Source organism: Rattus rattus, chromosome 3, assembly GCF_011064425.1.
Source record: "Rattus rattus isolate New Zealand chromosome 3, Rrattus_CSIRO_v1, whole genome shotgun sequence".
NCBI lineage: Eukaryota > Metazoa > Chordata > Mammalia > Rodentia > Muridae > Rattus > Rattus rattus.
In genome coordinates, this window is record NC_046156.1 from 63,763,359 (window position 1) to 63,788,039 (window position 24,681).

The following is a 24,681-nucleotide window of genomic DNA, read 5'->3' on the forward strand; positions in this document are numbered from 1 at the left end:
TAAAGGTGAGCACCACCTCACCTGTCTCTTTAAAGGGTTTTCTATCAGGGGAGCTGGATTGCTGGATCATGGCTTGAGCGGGTGAACTGTAGCAGACAGCTTGGTGGTCTGGGAGGTTTCTGGAGGCCGTTCAGATGTGGGGCAGGCTTGACCATGGGAGGGCTCCGCAGGTGTTCCTGTGAAGGCCTTTGACTTCTGCAAATCATACCTAAAGCCCCATTTTCAAGTTGCCATGGCTTACTTTGTGTTTTTCTTCCCCAGAGGTGGCAAATGGTACGGTGACGAGCCTGCCAGGGGCCACTGTTACCCTGATCTGCCCCGGGAAGGAAGCAGCAGGCAATGCTACCATTCACTGGGTGTACTCAGGCTCACAGAGCAGAGAATGGACTACCACGGGAAACACACTGGTTCTGAGGGCCGTGCAGGTCAACGACACTGGGGACTATTTGTGCTTCCTGGATGATCATCTGGTTGGGACTGTGCCCTTGCTGGTGGATGGTGAGTTGTGCCCTCAGTGTCTTTGAAGTGGCTCCGAGGGTGGCTTTAATGTCCTCTGCATTCCAGAAAGATTTCCTGACTGATCCTTTAAGTTTGTCGTTTTCTTTTTTGACTCAAGAGTTTCAGGAAAGGGCCATGCATGTGGCCAGCGGTGGAAGCCGTCTGGCAAATTTAATAGCTCTGGACTCCCAGCCAGGCACCTGGGCTTAACTCCTGCTAACTCCTTCAGATTCTTTTAGCAAAATAAAGTGAACTTTATCGTGTTTCCCTGTTGCAAAGTGTTGCAAAGAGAAAGTAAGTGTCAGGGCTGAAGACTGCACAGCTCACAGGAAACACACATGAGACCCTCAGATGGCGCCCCCTACACCCCCCAGGATTAGCAGGCTAAAGGCTCCCTCAGCCCCAGTGGAAGCTGGAGGGTCATGCCCTGAGGCAAACCCTGCTCTCTTCTTCCTTACGTCCTGTGTAGTCCTTCTGGTGTTCAGTGTCCACATCAGGTGAGGCAATCTTTTCGCTTCATCTTTTCAACCCTTTAGAGCAGTGGTTCTCAACCTACCTAATGCTTTAATACAGTTCTTCATGTTGTGGTGACCTCCTTCCAACCATTAAACTATTTCCATTGCCACTTCACATCTGTAATTTCGCTACCGTTATGAGTCGGAACCCAAATGTTTTTGGAGAGAAAAGTTTGCCAAAGGGGTCGTGACCCACAGGTTGAGAACCACTGCTGTAGCCAGCAACCCTAAAAGGGAATGGCACCTTCTCTCTGTGCCCGGGACTCTGGGGAGTTGTGTTGTCCTTTGTGGCTCCGAGCTGAACCAGGTTGTCCCCTCCGCTGGGGTGGGGGAGGGGTGATGATGCACACAGCAGGTGTGCTTTGCACTCCCTCATCCTGCTGAGTTCTCTTTCAGTTCCCCCAGAGGAGCCCAAGCTCTCCTGCTTCCGGAAGAACCCCCTCGTAAATGCTTTTTGTGAGTGGCATCCAAGCAGCACGCCCTCTCCAACCACGAAGGCTGTGATGTTTGCAAAGAAAATGTAAGTGGGAGGGGGGGCTGTGGGCTCCCGGTTCGCTGATGCTCACTGGTGTCCTAGGAAGAAGGGTGGACTTCTTCCAGATAACTGCTGCACTGAGTGCAAGGGACCTGTGTTACCTTTTTACATTTATTTAATTTTACGTGTATGAGTGTTCCGCCTGAATGCATGTATGTGCACCACATGCATGCCTATTGAACCTCCTGAAACTGGGATTACAGGTGGTGTGAACCGCCTTGTGGGTGCTAGCATTCGGTTCCAGGGCCCTCTGCGAGAGCAACAAGTGTCTTTAACTACTGAGCCATTTCTTCAGCTGCAGGACCAAATGGCTTTATCAGTAGAAAGTCTCCCCAAGTCTGTCACATAACATGTGTAAGGCCATGTTTTGATCCTCAGTTATTCCAAAAATTAAAAAAGAAAGAAAGAAAGAGAGAAAGAAAGAAAGAAAGAGAGGAAGAAAGAAAGAAAGAAAGAAAGAAAGAAAGAAAGAAAGAAAGAAAGAAAGAAAGAAAGAAAGATCCTTTGGAATAAAGGAACTAAGCTCTCGGCTCAATTCAATTTATCTTACCCAACAGCTATGGGAAATGCAGGATGGGGTTCGGTGAGACTGATTAATTTGCTTGAGGCCATCTGGCTAGGAAGTGGTTCTAAGAGGTTAGGAAGCGAACCCAAGCCCAGGATGGGATGACCACTTTCTGTCAGGGTCTAAAGGTTTGGGGTGTTGTCCTACAGGAAATGGCTCTGGGGGCTAGGAATGAGGCTGGAAGGCTGCTATCAGACAGTACCTTGGCCCTGTGAGCATTATAAGGACAGGATACAGAGAGTGGTCATGGATGGGGGATGAGGTGCGACCCATCCAGACCTTTGCCTATTAGAACATGGCATGGAGACCTGGGGTCAGGGAGGTAGAGGAAGTGTAATGTACCCTGCTAGGGAAACTGCAGTCTCCACCCACAAGCCTAGATATTTATAATAAAGTTTGAGTGGGTCAGAGTGTGGTATTCCTTCTTATGGGTCCCTCCTATGGGTGTAGTTACTACCAGTCAAACATGGCCCCGGAATATTAAGTGGAAATTCCCAGAAGTAAACAAATGCATCCTTTAAATTGGGTCATTCTAAGTTACCCCACCCAGGTTGTGAATCAGCTCTGGTACCAGCGCTGTTCCACAGAGCTCCTGATCATCTGGTTAGCAGAGTTCATCACCCTGGCCCTAGAACAAGATCAGGCAGCGAGGGTCACCCAGGAGCCTGCAGTGCTGCAGGGCGTTAGGAACAAATGCTGTACCAGGCCTGCTTGTCTCAGGTCTCTCACCGAAGGGTCTCAAATACCCCCAGCAGATGGGGGAGAATTTCCATATTACAAAACCAGTGTGGCGACCAGCATGGGTTGAGCCCAAGGTCCTTATCTGAGTCTGAGGTTGCTCACTTGTTTTCTAGTGGCAGGGAAGGTGGAAGTGGGTGAGATCTCAGGTTTCCGGGCCTTCCCTTGGCCGTCTTCAGTCTTAAGAGTTCTTTTCTATTTCCCCTCTCCCTCCAGTTCCCCTTGTGTGCTTTGGTGATTCCCCAGCTTTTTTGCCGTATCACTTCTGTGCCCTGGGACAGGGAAGGGCTTTTCTTATTCATTTCTGTATCCTTTATAGTGCGAAGGACAAGACCCAGGAAGGAAGTCAGAGATGAAGACACAGTGACAATGTGAGATCAGAGGGGCCTTCTCCTCCACCTGCCCCTCATTGGCTGGGCTCTGCCAAAGATCCTATCAGATGGGCACTGATGCCATTAGCTTTCCTATTTTCTAGGGAGGAAATAAACATGTGGGTTGAAAAGCATGCTGCACATCACAGACACTAATAGGAGTAGACACTGGCTGAGTTGAAACCTGAAAGCTAGAATCAGTTCCCGAGCTTCCAATTCCTGAGCCAGACTTCTTTTTCTTGAAAAAACAAACAAAAATTTGCTAGAACTTCGGTGCCCTTCGTCCCTTGTGTCCCACAGCAACACCACCAACGGGAAGAGTGACTTCCAGGTGCCCTGCCAGTATTCTCAGCAGCTGAAAAGCTTCTCCTGCGAGGTGGAGATCCTGGAGGGTGACAAAGTGTACCACATAGTGTCACTGTGCGTTGCAAACAGTGTCGGAAGCAGGTCCAGCCACAATGTAGTGTTTCAGAGTTTAAAAATGGGTAAGCGAGCTTCTCCTGAGGAATGTTTCTGATCTATCCCTGGGAGAGGCAGGGAGGGTGTGCAGAGGGGCTTGGCAGCTGGGTCTTCTGGGGCATTGCTGATAAATAGATGGGGGTCTTCTTCAGACGAGCATGGGGTTTTAAGGGGCGATCCAATGAGGTTTTGCCTACCAGGTGCAAGGTTCTGGGTTCTGTTTCCACGAAATAAATAAGATTTAGACATTTCTGGGGAGTGGTGTATGTCTGCCGAGTCTTTGAAGGTCTCCTCATGCTTGCTGCCCCATAGAAGCCCTATTCTCTCTCCACAGTGCAGCCGGATCCACCTGCCAACCTTGTGGTATCAGCCATACCTGGAAGGCCTCGTTGGCTCAAAGTCAGTTGGCAAGACCCTGAGTCCTGGGACCCAAGTTACTACTTGTTGCAATTCGAGCTTCGATACCGACCTGTATGGTCAAAGACGTTCACGGTGTGGCCGGTAATTCGTTTCCTTTATTTGGATATAAAGTTTCACCCTGTAGTAGTCTCAGACTCATGACAATCCTCCTTCCTTAGCCTCCCAAGCTCCCAAGTGCCTCCATGCCCAGCTGAGATCTATATCTAAAGAGAAAAATGCCCCTAGGTCTTAGGGGAAGTAGGACATCAGGAAAGAAGTGGGTTCTGGTCCAGCTTGGCCCCTTCTGTCCTTCATAGTCTTGGGTGAGCCATTTAACTTTATGAGTCTTGGCTCTGTCTTTATAAAATAAGACTAATAATGCCAGGCCAGACTCCTTCTGATTGGCCTCAGGAGAAGGCCGGCTTCTGTTTGAGAATGATTCCACCTCAGCCTCCCGGGTGGTGCAAGCCTCTGCCAACTAAGCGGGGTGGTCAAGAGTGCCCTCCCTCTGTAGCATTGCCTCACTGGTGTCACTGGGACTCACTGTGTCTCCATCTTCAGCTCCAGGTGGCCCAGCATCAATGCATCATCCATGATGCCTTGCGAGGAGTAAAGCATGTGGTGCAGGTCCGTGGGAAGGAGGAGTTTGACATTGGCCAGTGGAGCAAGTGGTCCCCGGAGGTCACAGGCACTCCTTGGCTAGGTACCTGGGTCTACATGGAGGGAGGATGGGGCACCTTTCAGCTTATGAGTATGTCAGCCTTGTACTGTATGGCAAAGCATGCTAAGCCCCCGTCACCCCCTTCGTTTCAGTTCATTGAGAAAGTGCCTCACTCAGTCCAGGCAGGCTTAGAACTTACTGAGTTCAGTGACAAAAAGGAGAACACTGGCTGGGCCGTGTTCCAGTCTCACCACTTCCCCACCCTGACCTCAGGGGGAAAGAGGACTCTTGTGTCAGTGTATCCCTCTCGCCCCATAGGTGTGGTATTAGAGATACCCCTCCTCTCTCGTCTCTCCTGTGGAGTTCTGTCCCTTCCTGTCTTGGGGTCTCCCTGTGGCACCATCTTCCCCTTGCAGCATTGTCCGCTCCGGCTCCAGCTCTCTGTGAGGCTCTGCCGCTGTCCCTCAAGAGCCCGAGGTGGTTTGCTTACAGGGCTCTCTTCTTCTGAGCTTACTTCCGGCTACGACCTGGGTGAGGAGCACATAACTTATTTAGTGAAGCCATTTAAATCAGAGCACTTAAGAAGCTAGACTGTGTCAACCTGTCCTTGATGTGTGTGCGTGCGCGTGTGCGTGGCGTGTGCGTGTGCATGTGTTGACACAGCTCTTACATGAATGTGGAGCATATAAAGTCTTGGTGAGCCGAGTAACTTGCAGCATGGTGTAAAGGACGTCTTCCTGTACAGGCCGGCAGTTGTTTCTGTCTCTCAACTCTGTTTGTTTGAGGCAGTCTCTTGTGACCCAGGTTGATCTTGAACTCACTATGCAGCTCAGGATGACGTTAAACTTTCCATTCTCACACCTACCTCTGAAGTGCTGGGATCCCAAGTGTGTATCACCACACCTGGTTCATAGGTTCTGGGTGTTGAATGTGTTCTAGGCAAGGGCAATCCACTATGCTGCAGCCCCTGCTCCAACCACGTACCTTAGATAGATAGTCATAAGCACCTTTGCGGATTCCTGTTTGGGGGCTGGACAGATTGTTCAGTGGTTAAGAGCATTTGCTTTTCTGGAGGATTCCAGTTTGTTCCCCAAAAGCCACATCTAGTGGCTAATAACCACCTGTAACTCCAGTGCCCTCTTCTGCACAGCATGGAGACACACACACACACACACACACACACACACACACACACACATACACACATACACACACATGCACACTCATAGACACACACATAAACACAAACACACACACACCCACACACAGTTTTTGTTAGAGTTCTGATCCCTATTGTTTCCTTTGGTATGCTATGAGAGTCAAGGTTTTATATGTGATAAGAAAATGTTCTACCACTGATCTATATCCCTAGCCTGGTCCAGAAACAGCTTCTTCAAAAATTTCTTTTGGCTAAGTGTGGTGCAGGCAGAGGCACTCTGTGAGTCCAAGGTCAGCCTGTTCTACATAGTGAGATCCTATTTCAAAACAAACAATTGCAACGGAAACCCAAGTTTTTTTTTTCTTTTAATTAATTAATTAATTTTTTTTTTATTGTGCTACAATGTGCATGCTGAAGAATTCACTTTTAAAACTCTTTTGCAGGAGGTTCTTGAGAAGGGCCTCATTATGTATTCTGCCCTTGAACTCTGGTTTTACCTGGGCTCCTGAGTACTGGGATTACAGGCGTGAGCCACCATGCCTTGTTATCATAACGGTTTTTGTTTTGTGTGTTTGGAGACCAGAGGTCAACCTGCTGTGTGGTTCCCTGTGCACTATACCCCATCAGCTTTTGCTGTAAGCTTTTCCATTGGCCCGGTGCTTGCTGAGAGGGCTGGGCTGGTGAAACAGAGAGCTGCTGGTATGCTGCTGGTCCACCTCCCTAACCATCATCCCTCACAGCCATCCTTATTCTCCCTCCCTCCCATCCTTATTCTGTTTTTTCTAACATGGATTCTGGGGCATTGAGCTTACATGGCCAGCCCTGTTTTTTTTTTTTTTTTTTTTTTTTTTTGGAGCTGGGGACCGAACCCAGGGCCTTGCGCTTCCTAGGCAAGCGCTCTACCACTGAGCTAAATCCCCAACCCAGCCAGCCCTGTTTTAATCGTTACACATTTGTAATGCTTCCTTCAGTCTCCACGTCCATCTGCAGATCACTTGCATCTGGCAGATGCATCTGGAATCCCTTGACCCTGAACATTCACTTCCCATCCCCGCCCCTTCCCTAGCTCCAACTTTCTGTTTCTGAGTTTGACCACCTTACACACTTCATGCATGTGAGTTAGAATTTCCGTCCTGTCGGATGGATACTGCTATAAACCTTCTCCTGACTAGTGAGTTCAGGTCTAGTGTGTACTTACACGTGGGGCGATTGTGTTTTTAGTATTTTTGAGGAACGACCTCAGCAGTGGTTCCACTTTGTGTTGTTTGAGAGTACACAGTGTAGACCAGGTTGGCCTCAAACTCATAGATCCACTCGCCTCTGTACCCCAAGCGCTAGAATTAAAAAGGTTTCATTTTCCTTCAACTTCAACTTATCAAAACTAGCTCTCTCTCTCTCTCTCTCTCTCTCTCTCTCTCTCTCTCGTCCATTTTTCTCCTTCCTTTTCTTTCTTTTCTTTTTTTTTTTTTTTTTTTTTTTTTTTTTTGGCTTATTCTGGTTTGTTTTGTTGAGACAGGGCCTACAATGACCCCATTGAGCCCTGGGGAGTAACCCTAGTGAGCCTCCCAGCAGTCTCTGCTCTCTGAACTCTCCTGGGTTTCCTCAGGACCTGCATTGCTGGGGCTGCTCCAACTCCCAGGCTAGGCTGCATGTGTGGTTGGTGGGTTCCTCAGCCATCTAGTCTCCTGACCTTGAATCTCTAGTAGAAGGTGCTGTCCATGTGCAATGGCCGAGAAAGTTCATACAGAACCCTTGCCTCCTCACACAAGCCAAAGGCTGCGGTCCTTCCTGGGTGGGGGTGGAGTGGAGGCTCTCTACTTCAGCGGCATGTCTAAGAGAGAAACCTCTGCACTCCTGCATGGAGGTGGGACGGTGGGGTATAGGGTCGTGGGAGGCAAGGCAGAGGAACTCGGATGGTCTTAGGCTAGAGGGGCTAGGTTGGAAATTGGCACCTGATTCTGTGAAATGAGACAAGCTGGAGTGGGAAGCATAGGCCCACTCATGGCCAAAGAGCTCCTGGGCTGTTGGGCTTCACTGATGCATTAGATACTGTATCGTGGTGGCTTCCAGACCATTAGGACCTTAAGCTCTCCAGGCCCTGACAAAAAGAAGCTGCTGGCTCCCAGATTAGGTAGGACTGATGACTCGGGGGACACAGAGGTCATAGGAGGCTCACCGGACATGGGAATCATGTTGGATGTTGTCAAAGGTGATTAACATCTTAGAGCCTCAGTCTTGTCATCTGTAGAGTGGAGATGGTACCTCAGGGGTTTTTGAGTCCAGAGTCAAAACAGTCTTCTCACGAGGGAAGCATGGCAGGATTAGCAAGGGGTGGCTGGGACACGTCAGAAGTGATCTCCTGTGTAGTGAGCTCTGGGGTGGAGAAGGAGGGGCTGGGACACTCAAAGGTGCTCCCTCAGGTGCCATCCTGAGCCGACTGGACCAGAATCTAGAGGAGTAAATGAAGTGGGACGTTTGAAAAATCTTGTTTGGAGTGATTTTAATATGGGGATAGGCATAAGGGCTGCTCCACTCTTAGGACCGCAGCTCACAATTGTCTTCCTGGCCGCTGTAGGGTCTGCCTTCTCTGTGGGGTAGGAGTGGCAGAAGGGGCTCAGGGAGTCTGCAGGTGCTGCACCCTAGAGGCTCTGGCACAGCTCTCTGTATGGAGAGTGGGGGTCCCAGACTCACACCATTTTGGGGTTCATGCTTCAAAAAGCAAGGTCAGGGGGTTGGGGATTTAGCTCAGTGGTAGAGCGCTTGCCTAGCAAGCACAAGGCCCTGAGTTCGGTCCCCAGCTCTGAAAAAAAGAAAAAAAAAAAAAAAGAAAGCAAAAAGCAAGGTCAGGTCACATCATCAGTTCCAAAGCAGTGGCTGTTGGAGAGAATGCCACTGGTGTTAGGGTAGGAAAGCTAGGCTGGAGCTCTTAGCACAGGGAGGAGGGATTCCCTGGGGACAGGCACTTCTCAGAGCTCCTAGAGAAGGAGTGCCCAGGATTGCGGATTCCAGTTTTAACTGAATGTGAGGCAAAGTGCTTAGGAAGGCCATGCAGGGAGCTGGATGTGGCCTGGAGGGTTGAGATGGTGTGTGTGTGTGTGTGTGTGTGTGTGTGTGTGTGTGTGTGTGTGTGTGTGTGTGTTTTTCTCTATATGTGTGTTTCTGTGTGTGTGTGTGTGTGTGTTTCTGTGTGTGTGTGTGTGTGTGTGTAGTTGGGAGTCATGCACGTAATAGGTTATTTTATACTCCAAGAAAACCCTTACAACTCCCTGTCATAGTCCCTAGGAGGGGAAACCACACAGGCTACAGAAACAAATCAACAATGGATAATGGGAAAGGGAGGTAAACCCACGCCCCCCAGAGCCTGTGGCCACCTCACCTGGCCTAATATCCTTTCTTTGGAGGTCAGGTCCAGCTCTGGCTGCTTTTACAAGTGAGAAGGTTGGGAGGATGGAGGGAAGGTGTCTGGCAATTTCTCCTCTCCTGCTGGGGTCAGCAGGAGGTCACTGTCAGGGAAGGGGATGCTCCAGCAAGTGACTCCCCGTGGTCTGAGCTCCTGCAGCTAAGGAGATTTCCTCCTTCACAGAACCTTCATAGAACTGTTGCAGGTTCAGGGTTCTGGCTGCAGTCTCAGTCAGCCCAGCTCTCTCCTCAGAGCACCCTCCCCCACTTTCTTCCCCTGCGCCTCTTCTGCACTTTTCTCAAACCTTCCATCCCCTGGTCCCCCACCTGCAGCTGGCACACCATGCTTATTTGGAGTCAAGTGGACGGTCATGGGTCCGATAGCTGGCTCTGTCCCTTGTTAGTGTGACTTTGGGGAAGTACCTAACTCAGCCCCAGTTTGGTTATTTGTCACTTAGGAGTACTAACACCTGCCTAGAAAACCCTAAACTCAGACCTGCCTCCCGGAGCCTTGAGGCTTCAGAGACAAGGAAAGTGGCAATTTTAGAGCAGCTATGAGCTGGCTTTCACCCAGGACTCCATGATATCTTCCTTCTCCACTCCTCCTGTCTCCAACCTCCTTAGGCTAGGATTGCGGGAGTGTCCCTCAGGTCAGTGCCACCATGCCCAGTTTATACAGTGCTGAGGGTCAAACTGAACTACACCCCTAGATCCAAGTAGGTATTCTAAATGTTCACTATTGGAGCCAGACAGACTTGGTTTAAGCTACTTTGGGGCTGAGGGGATGTTTTCCTGGGGAGAGATAGAGGACAGTGGGGGCTGCTGGCTGCCAGCCTCGGTCCAGGTTCAGGGAGAGGGAAGATATGGAGCAGGGCGCTCGATGTTTATGCCATGGGCCACACTTGCATGGGCACACACGTGTAAGCACACACACATAAACCTGCACACGCTCACACACATACACATGGGGGAGGGGAGAAACATGCAAAATTATGGCTTTGCCACTTTCTACTAACTTTGAGAAAGTTATTTTCCTTCTTCTTGCCTCAGTTTCCCCATCTTTACATTTTTAAAAGATGTATTTATTTTCAGTGTGTGGTGTGCTTGTGAGTGTAGGTGTGCAAACCAAAGCACACATGTGAAGGTCACAGGATAACTTCCAGGCATGATTCTCTCCCTCCCCCAGCTCTGCGGGTGGGTTTCTGGCTTATGTGAGGCATCTTGCTGGCACTCCCCACATTTACTAACTTGTTTTAAGTTCCATTTGATGTGATGGGTGTTTTGCCCGTGTGTATGGATGTGTGCCCGGCACCCATGGAGGCAGAAAATGCACTGGGTCCCCTGGACCCGGAGTTACAGCTGACTTGGGGCTGCTGAGAACCGAATCTAGGTTCTGTCCAAGAGCAGCCAGTGCTCTTGCCTGCTGAGCCACCTCTCCAGCCCCCTCCCCCCACCAAACTGAAGATTCTGGTCAAGTGTGACGCTCACGTCTGTAATCAAGAACTTGAGAGGCTAAGACAGAGGACTGCTGTGAGTTCCAGAGTGACCTGGGCTTCAGAATGAGACCCTGTTTCAAAGATCAAAACAGCAATGACAAAGACACCAGGCACGGTGACCTGTGCTTGTAGTCCTAACACCTGGGAGACAAAGGCGGGAGGATTAACCTAAATTTGGGGTCAGGCTGATTTATATAGTGAGTTCCAGGACAGTTGAGCTGAAATGTAAGACTTTGTTTCAAAACCAAACAACAGCAACAACCAATAAACCAAAACAGACACCCACTCACCCACAAGAGCCTGCCAGGAGCCTGGCATGGTTTTACATTTATGATCCTAGGACTCAGGAAAATTGAACTTGCTGGTAGCGGTGGTGCACACCTTTGATTCCAACACTCAGGAGGCAGAGGCAGATTGATCTCTGTGATTTAAAGGCCAGCCTGGTCTACAGAAGACATCAAGGGCACACAGAGAAACCCTTCTCACCCCACCCCCCAAAATAGAAGAAAGAAAAAATAAAATTGAATTCAAGGTCAAAGGTCAGCCTGGTCTAAATAGTAAGTCCCAAATCATCATAGGCTATAGAGAGACCCGGTCTCCCAAAGCCAATCCATCCACTCACACGTGTTCACAGTCCCTAGTAGAACTCGATGAGGCTTGTTGTCAGGGTTCTGAGACCTGTAGGGATGGGGTAGGGCTTGAAAAAAGATTCTATGGTGTTGAATATGACTGGGTCTGGGGAACCTCTGGGCCAAATGGCCATCAGAGTGTTTCGACCTGTTTTTCTATTCACTGCCGCCCTTATCTCCTGGTTTTAGCTTTTTATCTAGTACCAGACTATGCATGCTCTGTTGTCCTTCATATTCCTTTATGTGCACATCCTTCTGTATACTCCCTTTTGTATATTCTCTTCTGTATACTCCCTTCTGTGTACACCCTTCTGTATACTCTCTTCTGTATGCACCTTTATGTATACTCCCTTCTGTATATTCTCTTCTGTATACTCCCTTCTGTATACTCTCTTCTGTATGCACCCTTCTGTATACTCTCTTCTGTATGCACCCTTCTGTATACTCCCTTCTGTATATTCTCTTCTGTATACTCCCTTCTGTATATTCTCTTCTGTATGCACCCTTCTGTATACTCCCTTCTGTATACTCTCTTCTGTATGCACCCTTCTGTATATTCCCTTCTGTATATTCTGTTCTGTATACTCCCTTCTGTATATTCTCTTCTGTATACTCTTTCTGTATACCCCCTTCTGTGTACACCCTTCTGTATACTCCCTTCTGTATACCCCTTCTGTGTACACCCTTCTGTATACTCCCTTCTGTGTACACCCTTCTGTGTACTCCCTTCTGTATATTCTCTTCTGTATACTCCCTTCTTCTGTATACACCCTTCTGTGTATACCCTTCTATGTACTCCCTTCTGTACACTCTCTCTGTATACTCCCTTCTGTATACTCCCTTTTGTATACACCCTTCTGTGGGCTGAACTGTTCTTATTAGCCTAAGTTGGGAGGAGCACAAAAGTATGAGATGCTGGGTCCTCGCCACAATTTGAAGTTCAGTTCTGAGTTAATTTGCTTTGTGAACTTAGACAAATTGCTTTCCCTCTCTGGGCCTTCTTTCAACACCGCCAGGGTTGTCGTGTGCTTGTCCTTCCTGGAGGTGGTGTAGCCCATTGGAAATTCTCCCCCAAGCAGCAACAGGTCACTCTGTCCTCTGCCTTATTCTTCATGGTTGGGGACGCTGAATGTCTTATATTTGGTGGTATTTTTAACTTCTTAGTGGAAAAAGCACTGAGATGATAAGAGATTCTGAGTCATTCCATTCCTTGCCTGGCAAGGTTCAGAGCTGGTCCCTCAGGCCCCATTCTGGGCCTGCTCTCAAGTTTGATGTCTGTGGAAGGCAGTTCCCATGAAGGGAGTGGCCTCCTCCACAGCTGTCCACTCCTTTTTATCAGGGTGTCTTTGGCCCATCCAGGCACGAGTCTCTGATCCTTCATAAATTTTACTGCAGAAAAGTGAGCTCAAGGAATTTCTGTTCATAGTGCTCATATCTCGCTAGGGATACCATCCTGCCCTTTCTCTTTCTGTGCACTTATTGCAGTATATAATGTACAACAATATAAACAAAACACGTTTTAGAAACTTTGGATCATAGCATGTGTTTTTTAATATATTATACTATGTCTTCAATGTTTTTCTGAAATACATATTTTGAAGTTTTATTTATTTGTTACTTTTAAAAATTTAACTCATCCTTTTTTCATTTGATTTTTTTTTCATTTTTATCTCTGTTTATGGGTGTCCTGTTTACACTGTGCCTGTGCACCACAGCCAATGCCTACAGAGGCTGGTCAGATGGACTGAGGAGTATGGGAGGTATAGAGGGTTGGGAGCCAACATGTGGGTGCTGGGACTCAAACCTGGGTCTTCTGGAAAAGCTGCCAGTGTTCGTGACCACTTAAAACTTGAAGTTTTATTTTTTGTTTTTGTTTCTGAGACACCATCTCACTGTGTAACACTGACTCTCTTGGGATGCTCTATGAAGACCAGGCTGGCTTCTGTTTCCCAAGTTCTGGGCTTAAAGGCGTGCACCCTGAACTTTTATTTTTAGTAGCTACAAAATAATCAGGCATAGTAATGTTTATATATATATATATATGATATAATGTGAAACAGATTTTTTTCCAGGCCACTGTGTTAGATGGCTTTATCATAATTGACATAGCTAGTCCTCTAGTATTGGAGAGTTCTGGATTCTCAGCATTCTGCTCCAAAAAATATGGATTATATTGAAAAAAAAACCTTTGGGGATAGAATCTCCTCTGTACCAGTTTCAACTTTGAGGCACCCCTCCTCCTTGGGTGTTAGGGTTACAGGTGTGGGGCCATTCCCAGCACATTGTGATGCTCTGGATTGCTCTGACCGTGTGTCCCAGGGTCCATGAGTCACTAACTCTTCCTTCTACCAGCAGAGCCCAGGACCACTCCGGCAGGGATCCTGGGGAACCCCACACAGGTGAGCTTGCCCCCAGAAAGGGTCAGGGCATGCACTGCCCCAAGTCTGGTTTCAGTGCCCACTGAGCCTCCAGAGATGTGGCCAGTTCCCTGTCCCCAGAAGCCTTAAAGTGCCATCTGCCTGGCTCTGGTGACTACTATTTCATCACCAGGTCTTTGGATATCACTGACAGCTTAGTCTGAGACCAGATTCAATTTATCTTAGCCCTCCCCTGTGGCAGCCTGGTATCATGAAGTATTGGAAAGCGGATTACGGCTGAGGCTGCTTAACAAATTCCTTCACTAATCCAATTTCCCGCCCATCTCTATCTCTTCGCGTGGTCCTTAATTCCCTCAACAAGAAGCTGGAGTCTTTGTTCCTCTGCCCCCAAAGCACAAAGAAGAAAGCAGGGGTCTGGGCCTCACACACAGGGCTATCTAGGGCTGTTCTAGAAGGGATGTCCTCAAGGGGCTATCTTTGTGGAGATTTCTGGTGCCTTCATAGGAAAAGGCAGGTGAATCCTTGCCTCTCAGGCCAGAGAGTTCCAGGTAGGTCCTAGGAGAACTGACACCAGCTGAGACTGGCCGCCCATTCCACTATGTGGGTGAAATCTCTCAGATCTAGAAGCAGAACGTAAGTCCATGTGGACTCAGAAATCTGCCCATACAGCTGGATAGTGCAGAGTGCAGAAGGGGTGGGAGGACCATTTTCCTGGGAGGCTCCCATGGCACCTGGCAACAGACCTCATGGACAGCTGCTGTGTTTACTGAACACATCCTGTGTGCCTTTGGCAGAGACATGGGTGGAAAGAACTCCACCTGGCCTAGGGGAAGTGAGCACAGAAACAACACCAGTGACAGGCAGGCGGTCGATGAAGGCGGGGCACAGAGAGGTTCAGGACACAGAAAGGAGGTGGTGGCTTTGTGGAAGACATGTAGAAGTCCCTGTGAAGTTTGGGCAGGCTGATGGTGAGGGTCATCTCTCCTAGGTCTCTGTTGAAGACTATGACAACCACGAGGATCAGTACGGAAGTTCTACAGAAGCAACGAGTGTCCTCGGTAAGCACTAGTATCTTGGTGTTCCTCTGGCCTGCAGAAAAGCTCTCCTGTGGACACTTAGCAGATGATCAAAGGCAACAATCTTCCATTGCTTTATGTAAGTCTTTGCAGTACTGGGGACTGAACCTTGGTCCTCATGCATGCTAGGCCGACCTGCCACCAGTGAACTATAGCACCGGCTCGCCTTTCATTGTTCCATACGCCCATTTGCCATTGTTTGCCAAGATATGATGAGGCCCATGAGAAGAGATGGACAGATCAGGAAGTCAACTTGCGGTCAGTCCACAGTGTGACAGAGTAGACCGTGAGCATCATTGCCGGAGACCAAAATGGAGCGTCTGTGGAAGGAAACCTGTTTGCATAGCTGCACTGGCTCGGCCAAGAGCGTGCGGCCTCTCTTTAGAACTAGGCAGGAAAGGGTCTCAGGAAAGGTAAACAGAACACTCTGGTCAGGAAGGGAGATCTGTGGGGAGTCCTGCAGGAGAAGGGACATGGCCAGTCAGTGGCTTCACTGCCGAGTTGGGAATAGGAAAGAGATGACATCCCGAGGTAGAAATTGCTTCTAAATACTTGTTGAAAGCCCCTGAGTCTCCCTGACTTGGTCCTAGTGACCACCACAGAGTCCTAGGAGCCTCTGACTCTCATGAGCCTTCTTCCCGGAGCCAGGGTAAAGGATACCAGAAAAGCTACTCTTGAGAGTGAATGGCCCTTTGGTTGGCTGCAGTGGACATCAACCCCATATGAACCATTGAATGGGGCATTCTCCCGCAGTCACTGAGGGATCAGTCTGGGCAGTGCCTCTTCAGAGTTCTGCTGCCATCCAGAGCTGTGTCTGCTTCTAGTATCCGCTGCCTGACTTTCTTCCCCCCTTCCCTTCCTTCTGTCCTGCCCTCTTCCCTCCCCCTTCCTTCTTTCTATCATTCCTCTCCTCTGCCCACAGCCCCGGTGCAAGGATCCTCGCCCATACCCCTGCCCACATTCCTGGTAGCTGGAGGAAGCCTGGCGTTTGGGTTGCTTCTCTGTGTCTTCATCATCTTGAGGTGAGATGGGTCCTGGGTCACTGGGCTGCACTCTTGTGTCTTAGCTTTCAGATGCCCAAGGGGGCGTCAGAACCTAAGGAGCTTCACTCATTCATTTCTTCATTCAGCAAGTGAACACATAACACACTGAGTCCTGGGTCAGGTGCTGCAGGGGGCCAGGGACAGGACAGGTACTGTCTAGTGACAATCCCTGACAAGGAAGAAGGGACATGGGCAGAGCCACAGTAGCACAGCCATGGTGAGGAGGAAGCGGAGGTCCTTGGCAGAGAATTCTAGCTCCTGAGGCCCTCACAGAGGCCCTGAGCTGGCCTGACAACCAACACTCAAAACCACATCAGGCTGTGCTCAGCTCAGGGCTGTTCTTGTTCTGATTCTTCCTTCCGTTCCTTATTTTCAGTGCTGGAGTTTGAACCCAGGGCTAGACAGGACCTCTGGCATTGAGCTATGTCCCTGGGTCCAAATTATGATTTTCCTGTGAAAGAATGAAGGAGGAAACTCAAGCTGAAAGAGGTAGTGTGATTACACCTCGTAAGAAGCCCAGGACACAAAGCTTGGTTCATGGGATGGGGCCTTAAGGGTCATGTAGTCAAAATCTTTAATCAACCAATAAGGAAATGGCCCCAGGGGTTGTACAGGAGCCAGGGCTGCATGACATGCCCTGTAGACCCTAGCCCATGGACCAAGTCTACACAGGCTGAGGTAACCCAACTGGCCCTACTAGGCGCTTAGGTGTGCTAATACAGATCAGTTTGCTTGCCAGTGGCTTAGGCTCAGACACTGGCTACTGCCAGCTCCCACAGCCCCTGAGGGAAGTAAGTGCCTGTGCTAAGAACGTGCCAGCAATTTATTTCCTGCCTGCTGAGATTCTACTTTATTCCGCATAGGGCAGATTTATTAGTAAGAGAGGCCCGTTTGCTTACTTTAGTTTTGTTTTTTTGAGAGAGTCTTAGCATGAAGCCCAGGCTGGTTTCAAACTCTTCATCCTTCTGTCTCTACCTCCCACATATTGGGATTATAGGCAGGTGACACTTGCCTGATAAAACTAGTAATTTCAAGCCAGGCCCGGTGGCTCATGCCTTTGATCCCAGTGCTCATGAAGTAGAGGCAGGCAAATTTCTGAATTGAGGCAGCCTTGTCTACAAAGTGAGTTCCAGGGCAGCCAGGGCTACACAGAGAAACCTTGTTGTCTTGAACTCCCCTGAGCCCCCAAATAAAACAAAACAACCTAGTAACTTCAAATAATGAGAACCTCCTCTATTTTTTAAGACTCCCTAGCAAGAAAAGACTATCACTTAGAGACACCATGGAGTCAGGGAGTTAAATGCTGGCTGAGACACAGTGTCTGGGTTGCAAGTGTGGTAGGCGTTTGACATTTTGCCAGTCGGGATAGCATAGTTTTAGAACATTTAGTTTATGCCCTGAGCTAAATACTTTTCTAAATATTTCTCTAGCGATGTTAGAGAAAATGAAAACAACTAAAATATACTACCGACAAAGTTTACCCTTTCTTAGGTGGAGGTAACAACCTACAGGGATCAGTTCTCCTGAAACTGAAAAAATTCTGTTATTTTTCTGCACATTTTCCTAGAGTGGACTTAAAATTATTAGTTGTATACCTACAGCTTAAAACTCATCATAAAGTGTAGTGGCACATGACCATAGTCCCAGCCCTGGGGAGGCTGAGGCAGGAGGATCTCTTGAATTCCAGTTCAGGGTGATCTGCATAGTGAATTCTATAGGGCCACCTAATGAGATCCCGACCCAAACAAACAGATGAAAAGAACCCAAACAAACAGACACGAAGTCATTTTGAACTAGTTACAATGTTTCATTCTGGTATTCTTTAAACTGCTGCGGGATGTGATGAATTCCGCAGGAACACAGAGTTTAAGGCCAGCAGGAGCTACAGAGACTCAATCCTCCCCAAATGAAATATGTCACATCGTTTCAAGTTAGTTAATGGTTTTGTGTTGGGCTGTATTCCTAGCTCTCTAGGGGAGTGTGCTGCCCACAGACTGCAAACTGGACACATCTATTGGCCACGCCCAGGCCTCTAGGTCCTGCTCATTCATCTGCGCCCATGCTAGGTGTGAGTATCAACTGGTTTAGTGATGCTCAGAAACAATGTTTCAAAAGGAAAGCTCACTTCTCCTGGAGCTCGGCTCTCCTGTCTTTGTCTCACTTACTGTTCTATTACTGTGACAAAACACCGAGAACAAAACAGTTTATAAAAGAAAGAGTATAACTGGGGGCTTGCTTCCAGTTTCAGAAGCTTAGTCTATCATACTGGGAAGTCTGGGCAGCAGGAAGATAAGGCGCTGGCACTGGAGGTACAGCTGGAGCTGAGAACTCCATCTGATTTGCAGAGAGATGGGAGGGGTGCTGAGTATGGTGAGGGTTTTTGAAACCTCAAAGTCCTACAGGAATAAAGCACCCCCTACAGCAAGGCCACACCTTCTAATTCTTACGAAACAGTTCCACTAACTAGGGAGCAAGCATTCAAACATATGAGCCTATGGGGGCCATCCTCATTCAAACCACCACAGTCCTCCAGTTGTAGAGATCATTTCCATGTGGTGTTTAAAAGAGCAGTAAGAATTGTGCTTTATTACAGGTAATTTGCTAAGTGTCTAGAGCTTAATGAATTCTAGGCAAGTGCTCTAGTACTGAGCTCTCTCTCCAGCCCCTCTGCAGGGGTGTGTGTGTGTGTGTGTGTATTCTAAACTCTGGGCTGGAGAGATGGCTCAGCAGTTGAGAACACGAACTCTCCTTGCATAGGATCTGAGCTGGTTCTCAGCACCTGCATTGGGTGACTTATACCACCTGTATGTAACTCTAGCACCAGGGGATCCAATAGCTTCCTCTAGCCTTTCTGGATACCTGTATTTACAAGTACATACCCGCACACAGGCACACATACCTATGACTAAAAATAAAAATAAAACCCCTCTAATCCTACCTTTTTGAAAATATTTTCACTTTGTAAATATTTTCATGTTCTTTGTAAACTTCACACTCATTAGCAATAGGCTTCTCTTGGAAGTACAGATTCCCAGGGTAACTGTTATCAGGCACTGGAAGATGTTTCGCTTTTAAAAACAGCACTGTGCCGGACATCTTTGCACTTAAGGTTCTTCCATGTTTATATCATTGTCTTAGTCACTAGTCTATTGCTGTGAAGACGCCGTGAACCACCCCATTTAATTGGAGGCAGGGAGCATGGCATCAGGCATGGCAGGCATGGTGTTGGAGAAGTAGCTGAGAACGACATTCTGATCCTTAGGCAGAAATAGAAACACTGGAACTGGCAGGGGCTTTTAAAACCTCAAATCCCACCCCCAGTGACACACTTCCTCCAGTAGGCCACACCTCCTAGTCCTTCTAATCCTTTCAAATAATACTACTCCCTGGTGACTAAGCATTCAAATATATGAGTCTGGGGGGGTGGGGGGGTGGTTCTTATTCAAACCACCACAGCCATTTTAAGGGTATATTCTCACATGAATCCCTGGGCCCCAGTGTCTGAATGCTTTGCAGTCCATGGTGTAGCAGCGTGTCCTCAATCCTTTCAGGGAGAATTCCACTCAGCAACTGAGCACACTCCCCTTTGCAACTACTGGGCTCTCTTCCTGCAGCCAAATAGCATTCCGCAGATTGTTTACGTTGCTTGAATAACAGGCCAAGAGCCAACAGCAGATTCAGAGCCAGCTATCAATCACTTATCATGGCAAGAACAGGAATAGTCTGCTGGTCTCAAGCCCCCAAAATGCCCAAATCTTGTTTATGACGCTGGCTTTCCCTCCCCCACCCTAGCCCTTCCTTAGGTATGGTCACCTTATTCCCACTGTGGAGTCAGTATGCAGCGAATCAGCGTGGAGATGGAAGTCATAGGGGAGAGAGGAGGCCCTGGTTCAGCACGCCTTGCCAAGGGCCCCTTGGGAAGGAGCCCCCCACCTCCACCACACTTTTGCAGATCTGTATCTGCGGCTCAGCTTTCTTCTAGCTGTCAGGTGACTCTCGTGGTTATTGAGCCTGGCCCGGGGCCCAGACATCGCACGGAGGAGGCTGCGATGAAGGCGATGCCTTATCTCCTTCCTGCTACCACTGACTTTCCTGTCAGATGAGTCACCACATGCCCAGTGCTGCCCCCGTCTCTCCCTGCTGGGGTGGGGTGGGCGGGTGGAGGTGTCCGGAGACCTGAGGATGGTAGTACTGGATCTGGAGCACAGGATTGAGTGATGCTAAGGACCACGTGGACAGCCTGTCCTCTGCTGCTCACTGCGGGCTCTGTGAATGACCTGCCTCCTGCCAGCCTTAGTTAGACGGAGTTCCATGTTTCTTCCCTACTGAAGGGTATTCTCCCCCCCCCCCCCCTTTTTTTTCTTGTTTTCCTTTCTTTTCTTTTTTTACGTGAATAGATAGAGACCTGATGGTGTGAGCCCAATAGGTAGCCCCTGTCCCAGGGCAGATTGAGGGCATGTCAGGTGACTTTTGAAGTGCATAAAGGAACACTTCCATTGCCCTCCCTTTGTAAATGAAGTCAGTAAGATATGTTCTTGAGGTGGTTTTGAAACTCACCAGCTCTTCAGGGCGTTGTGGGAGCTCTGGTGATGATGTGGGAGGCAGACAGTCAGCATTTCTGTAAGCAGAACCTAGGCACACCTAACCAACAGAGGCAGCCTGCTGCTGCTAGGGTCTTTCATTATGCCTTTGACCTGGGCGGAGGCTAAGGTCTGTGTGTTTGTTTTTGTGTGTTTGTATAAAGACTCAAGAAGAAATGGAAGTCACAGGCTGAGAAGGAAAGCAAGACGACTTCTCCCCCACCGTATCCCTTGGGACCGCTGAAGCCGACCTTCCTCCTGGTTCCTCTCCTCACCCCATCAGGGTCCCATAACAGCTCTGGGACTGACAACACCGGAAGCCACAGCTGCCTGGGTGTCAGGGACCCACAGTGCCCTAATGACAACAGCAACAGAGACTACTTATTCCCCAGATAATTGTCTGGAGGGTACCTGGCAGCTGGCACGCAAGTTTCTCACTGCCGGCCCCCGCCACCAGGGCTGGGGGGCGGGGTGGGCGGGGCTGCAGCTTCACGATCCCACAGGAGCCTTGCAAAGGTTCTGAGTGGGAGAAGACTGGTGTGCTGCATGGGCTTCGAAAGAAGGGGCTGTGAGGAGCACGAGCCATCATGAAGAGAGCCTGCGATGACTCTGAATAGAGACGCTCGCCCGTCAGCTCCACACCTGATGGTGGCTCACAAGCTATCTGCTCAGGAAGCCTCTGGAAGGGGCGTCAAAGGCTGCCCCAGTTGCCTAGCTCTGGTTCACTGCCCCAAGCTGCCTTTTAGCTTGAACTCCTAGAATCCAAGCACCTTGGCCATTCTCTTTCCTAGGCCACCGAGGCCGCGAGGAAGCTTGGTTCTACTTTCCTTCTCAACACCTGGAGAAGCAGCTGCCCGGTGGTGGTGACTAACATCTCAGGGCCTGATGGCTTACGAGGAATGACAATTAATTCCTCATAAGCAGTTTTTAAATGTGAATAGTAATCCTAGGCACTGCTGACTTGAGGTTTTATCTTCTTCGATCTCAGGACTTCAGGAGAGAAGCGGAGCGGAAGTAGAGAGAGGATGGGTGTCCACTGTCCGTGTGGTACTTGAGGGGGATACAGCCCGGAAAACACGTTTCCTGTCCCCCTACTCTCCCAGAAGAGGGACGGTGGTAGGGGGTGGCGCCTCTTCCAGGGCAGAGAGTATAACTACTTTACCCTGGCCTTGCCCATACTGGTTTCAACTGGACTTAAGCTACTAGGAAAGATGACATTCATGCAAAAAGAAAACTTTAACTAGCAAGAATGCACTTCCATTTTGGTTTCTAGAAGACTGTTGCTTGTTCCTCTTGAGACGCTGGAAGAGGCCGCTCACTGTACCCTGGTGTATGAGCCCTCACCCCCCCACCCCAGGGTAAGTGCAGTAAGTTTAGTCTAAACACCAAGTCAGGTGAAAATCGAGGAAAAAACAACCCTGTTTCCTGTAACAGAAAAGCCTTTGGTTTCGTTTTGTATTTTGATTTTTTTCTTTTTGTCTTAAAAAGTGTAAAAATAGTCTGTCCATACTCTGCTTCAGGGAATGACCTGTGAATACTCCCCAGGCGTGGGCAGGAAGGGTGTCTGCTTCCTGCTACACCTCACTGCCACCTCGGCCTTCCTTGCTTTACATTCAACTGAGTCGCCTCAGCTGCTTTCCCCTGGGGCATTGAAAAAGCCAGTGAGGTTGGTGGTCACCAAGGAGACCACAGAGCCACAGGGTAATGCTGTGATTAAAGCGAGTTACGCAACCACAGCACCCCACATTTGCTGTATTACAGAACTATGCTAGGAGCTCGCCTTTTCACAAAATACCACCACCACGAGACGTGGCAGAGCTCGGAAGCTGTCACCTTGTGCCATCTGCTTGCCAGCTCCAAGGGGCCACTGACTTAAGCAGTTATTTTCTTTGTGGGCTTTGTTCATTTCAGGGCCTGTTGCTGTCTTAGAAAAAAGCTCTGTCGGTTGACAAAAACATCAGGCAGGTAGTCATGTTTATTTTTTTTTCCTTCTTTGCTAAGTCTTTGGGACTCAAGGGTAGTAAAAAATGCTGTGAAAAGGGAAACATTAGAAACAGCGATCTTCGGGGAATAGGTGACTGTGCCCACGCACTGTTCTTCAGTCCCTCACGTGGCTCTGCCCGCGTGCTGTTCCAAGCCAGGCAGAGCAGGCTGGCGGAAGATTGAAATCCAGATAGCTCATTATCTCTGAAAGCTAAATAGCTTTGATCTCCAAGCTGTTATTGCTTTCACTATTGTTGTAACAGGATAGCCTCCCCCCCATGTCAAAAGGATGCTTTTCCCTTTTGACTTTTTATAAGCTAAGTCAATGAAGTCTGTTTCATCTGAGCTCCAGCTTTGTTCAGTTCGCACAGGTTATGCCCTCAGCTGCTTCGGGCCTCAGATCTGTGCTAGTTGAATGGTTGTCCCATCCTTGGGTCATCCTTACCAGAGTTTCCACAGCCCACAGGTCTGCCTTGTCAACAGTACCACTTAACACCAGCATTCAGTGCCCAGGCAGCCAGATGTGGAGGGTTTACCCAGAGATGATTTAAACATGACCTTAAACGTGTATGGTAGAACGAGGGGAAGCCATACCAACTCAGGTTCTAAAGAGGTCTTTGGTCCTTCTGGCATTAGTGAAATAGCTTTAAACTATTTCAAGGAAGAAGCCTTGGCCACACCCACGACATTTGGTGACAGTCCTTTCTCTCCATGAGCCTTGTCTTTACACCTTCTCACCTGGCTGAAAGCTCACACTGTATCTTTCCTATGTCCCTGGTGTCTTGGGAGAAAGGAAACTGGTATGGGCTTCACTGCTGGAATTGGCTTGCAGCCAGCGTGGAGCAGCGCCCGGCAGGGTGGGCCAGGGTTAGTTATGGTGTGCTGGTTTAAGGAATGCCTGGCTTGCCTGGTTGCTTGGGTTCTGAGCTGCAGAGTTTCCTAGCAGTTCTTTATGGCTGACCTAGTTGGGGAAGATTCCCACACTCAACTGCAGGTGGAGGTGGTGAGAAAGCTGTTTTCATTTGGAGAGGCAGGATCAGCCCAAGAAGCTTTCAGTGGGAGAGCCTAGAGTGAGGCTGTACCTCACTGTGGGAGGAGGCAGGCCAGCTGGCTCAGGTCCTGGGACTGGCACTGGGGAGGGTCTGCCAAAGGTCCCTCCAGCCTGTAGTCCTAGTATGGTCGGGTGCCAGTTCCAGGAAGTTTCTATGGCAACCTTAGTGCTCATTAAGGAACATTGTCAGTTTTGTGAACATATGCTCAGATGGAGATCTTGTTTTCAGAGAAAGGACTGGTACAGTGTGTAGCAAGCTGGAGCAGACAGAGAGACTTTTTGGCAAGAGATCACATCCGTTAAGCAGAATACCTCAGTGCTACATGTTTTTGTCTTTGAGACAATGTTTTTAAGGTTTTTATGCTCTGTTACCTGTAAGCTGATACCTAAAACTTTCTGCAAAGTCAGGGTTTTTCAATGCCTTTTTTTTTTTGCCATTGTTTGCTTTAAAGTGAAGATTGTAACTGTTTGAAATAAATAATTTCTAAAACTGCATTTGAGATGTACTTCTGTGTTGGGAACCTTTTCATGAGAAGGGAAACCTTCTGTGATTATTGAGGAGTGAAGAATGAGGATGGTTAACTAATTAATTAGGACTGCTTTTGAGGGCACAGCAGCTCGGTCCTCTAAGCTGACACTAGGAAGGCAGAGGCGTGAGGATTTCTGCACCTTTGAGGCTAGTGAGGCCTTGTATTTCACTTATACCACTCCCACAGACAGACAGACAGACAGACAGACAGACAGACACACACACACACACACACACACACCCTATAAAACACGATACACACTAAACCTGGGAGTAGCAATTTCTCAAAAGGTTTTAGTTAATGAACGTTTTCCCCCAACCAAGGCCTGGGACTTCTAGAAGGAAGCTCATGTGTCTGCCATGTTTACATTGTTCAGCGTTACCAGATCGTAGGCATGTTGGAAAGAGAAGGAAGGCCCACTACTTAGGTATCCACTGGATGGTGGAGGTGATGATGGACCCTGAGAGCCATCCTGAACCTTCTTGGTCATCAGATGGCTGAGTCTGTCTCCCACTGAAAATGATCTTGGGCAAGAAAAACCTGGGACCCGGCCTTCTCTATGTTCCGAACAGAAGGAAAACCATCACGTGGACACTTTGCAGGTAAGAGTAGGGGG

The 24,681-nt window shown here is 48.7% G+C and overlaps 1 protein-coding gene across 2 annotated transcripts in view; it reads left to right on the plus strand.

Annotated features, from left to right (window-relative positions):
* Window positions 1-24,030, plus strand: part of Il6r (interleukin 6 receptor) — a 48,630-nt gene extending 24,600 nt beyond the window's left edge. The window contains exons 2-10 of one of the 2 annotated variants that reach the window (XM_032897940.1): window positions 262-498; window positions 1,410-1,533; window positions 3,523-3,707; window positions 4,016-4,182; window positions 4,642-4,783; window positions 13,777-13,823; window positions 14,791-14,860; window positions 15,801-15,900; window positions 20,666-24,030. In XM_032897940.1, coding sequence (XP_032753831.1) covers window positions 262-498; window positions 1,410-1,533; window positions 3,523-3,707; window positions 4,016-4,182; window positions 4,642-4,783; window positions 13,777-13,823; window positions 14,791-14,860; window positions 15,801-15,900; window positions 20,666-20,897 — 1,304 coding nt within the window. In that variant the 3' untranslated portion in view covers window positions 20,898-24,030. The remainder of the gene's footprint in view (window positions 1-261; window positions 499-1,409; window positions 1,534-3,522; window positions 3,708-4,015; window positions 4,183-4,641; window positions 4,784-13,776; window positions 13,824-14,790; window positions 14,861-15,800; window positions 15,901-20,665) is intronic. The other variant, XM_032897941.1, reaches the window with a different exon arrangement.
* The last annotated feature ends 651 nt before the right edge of the window (window positions 24,031-24,681 follow it).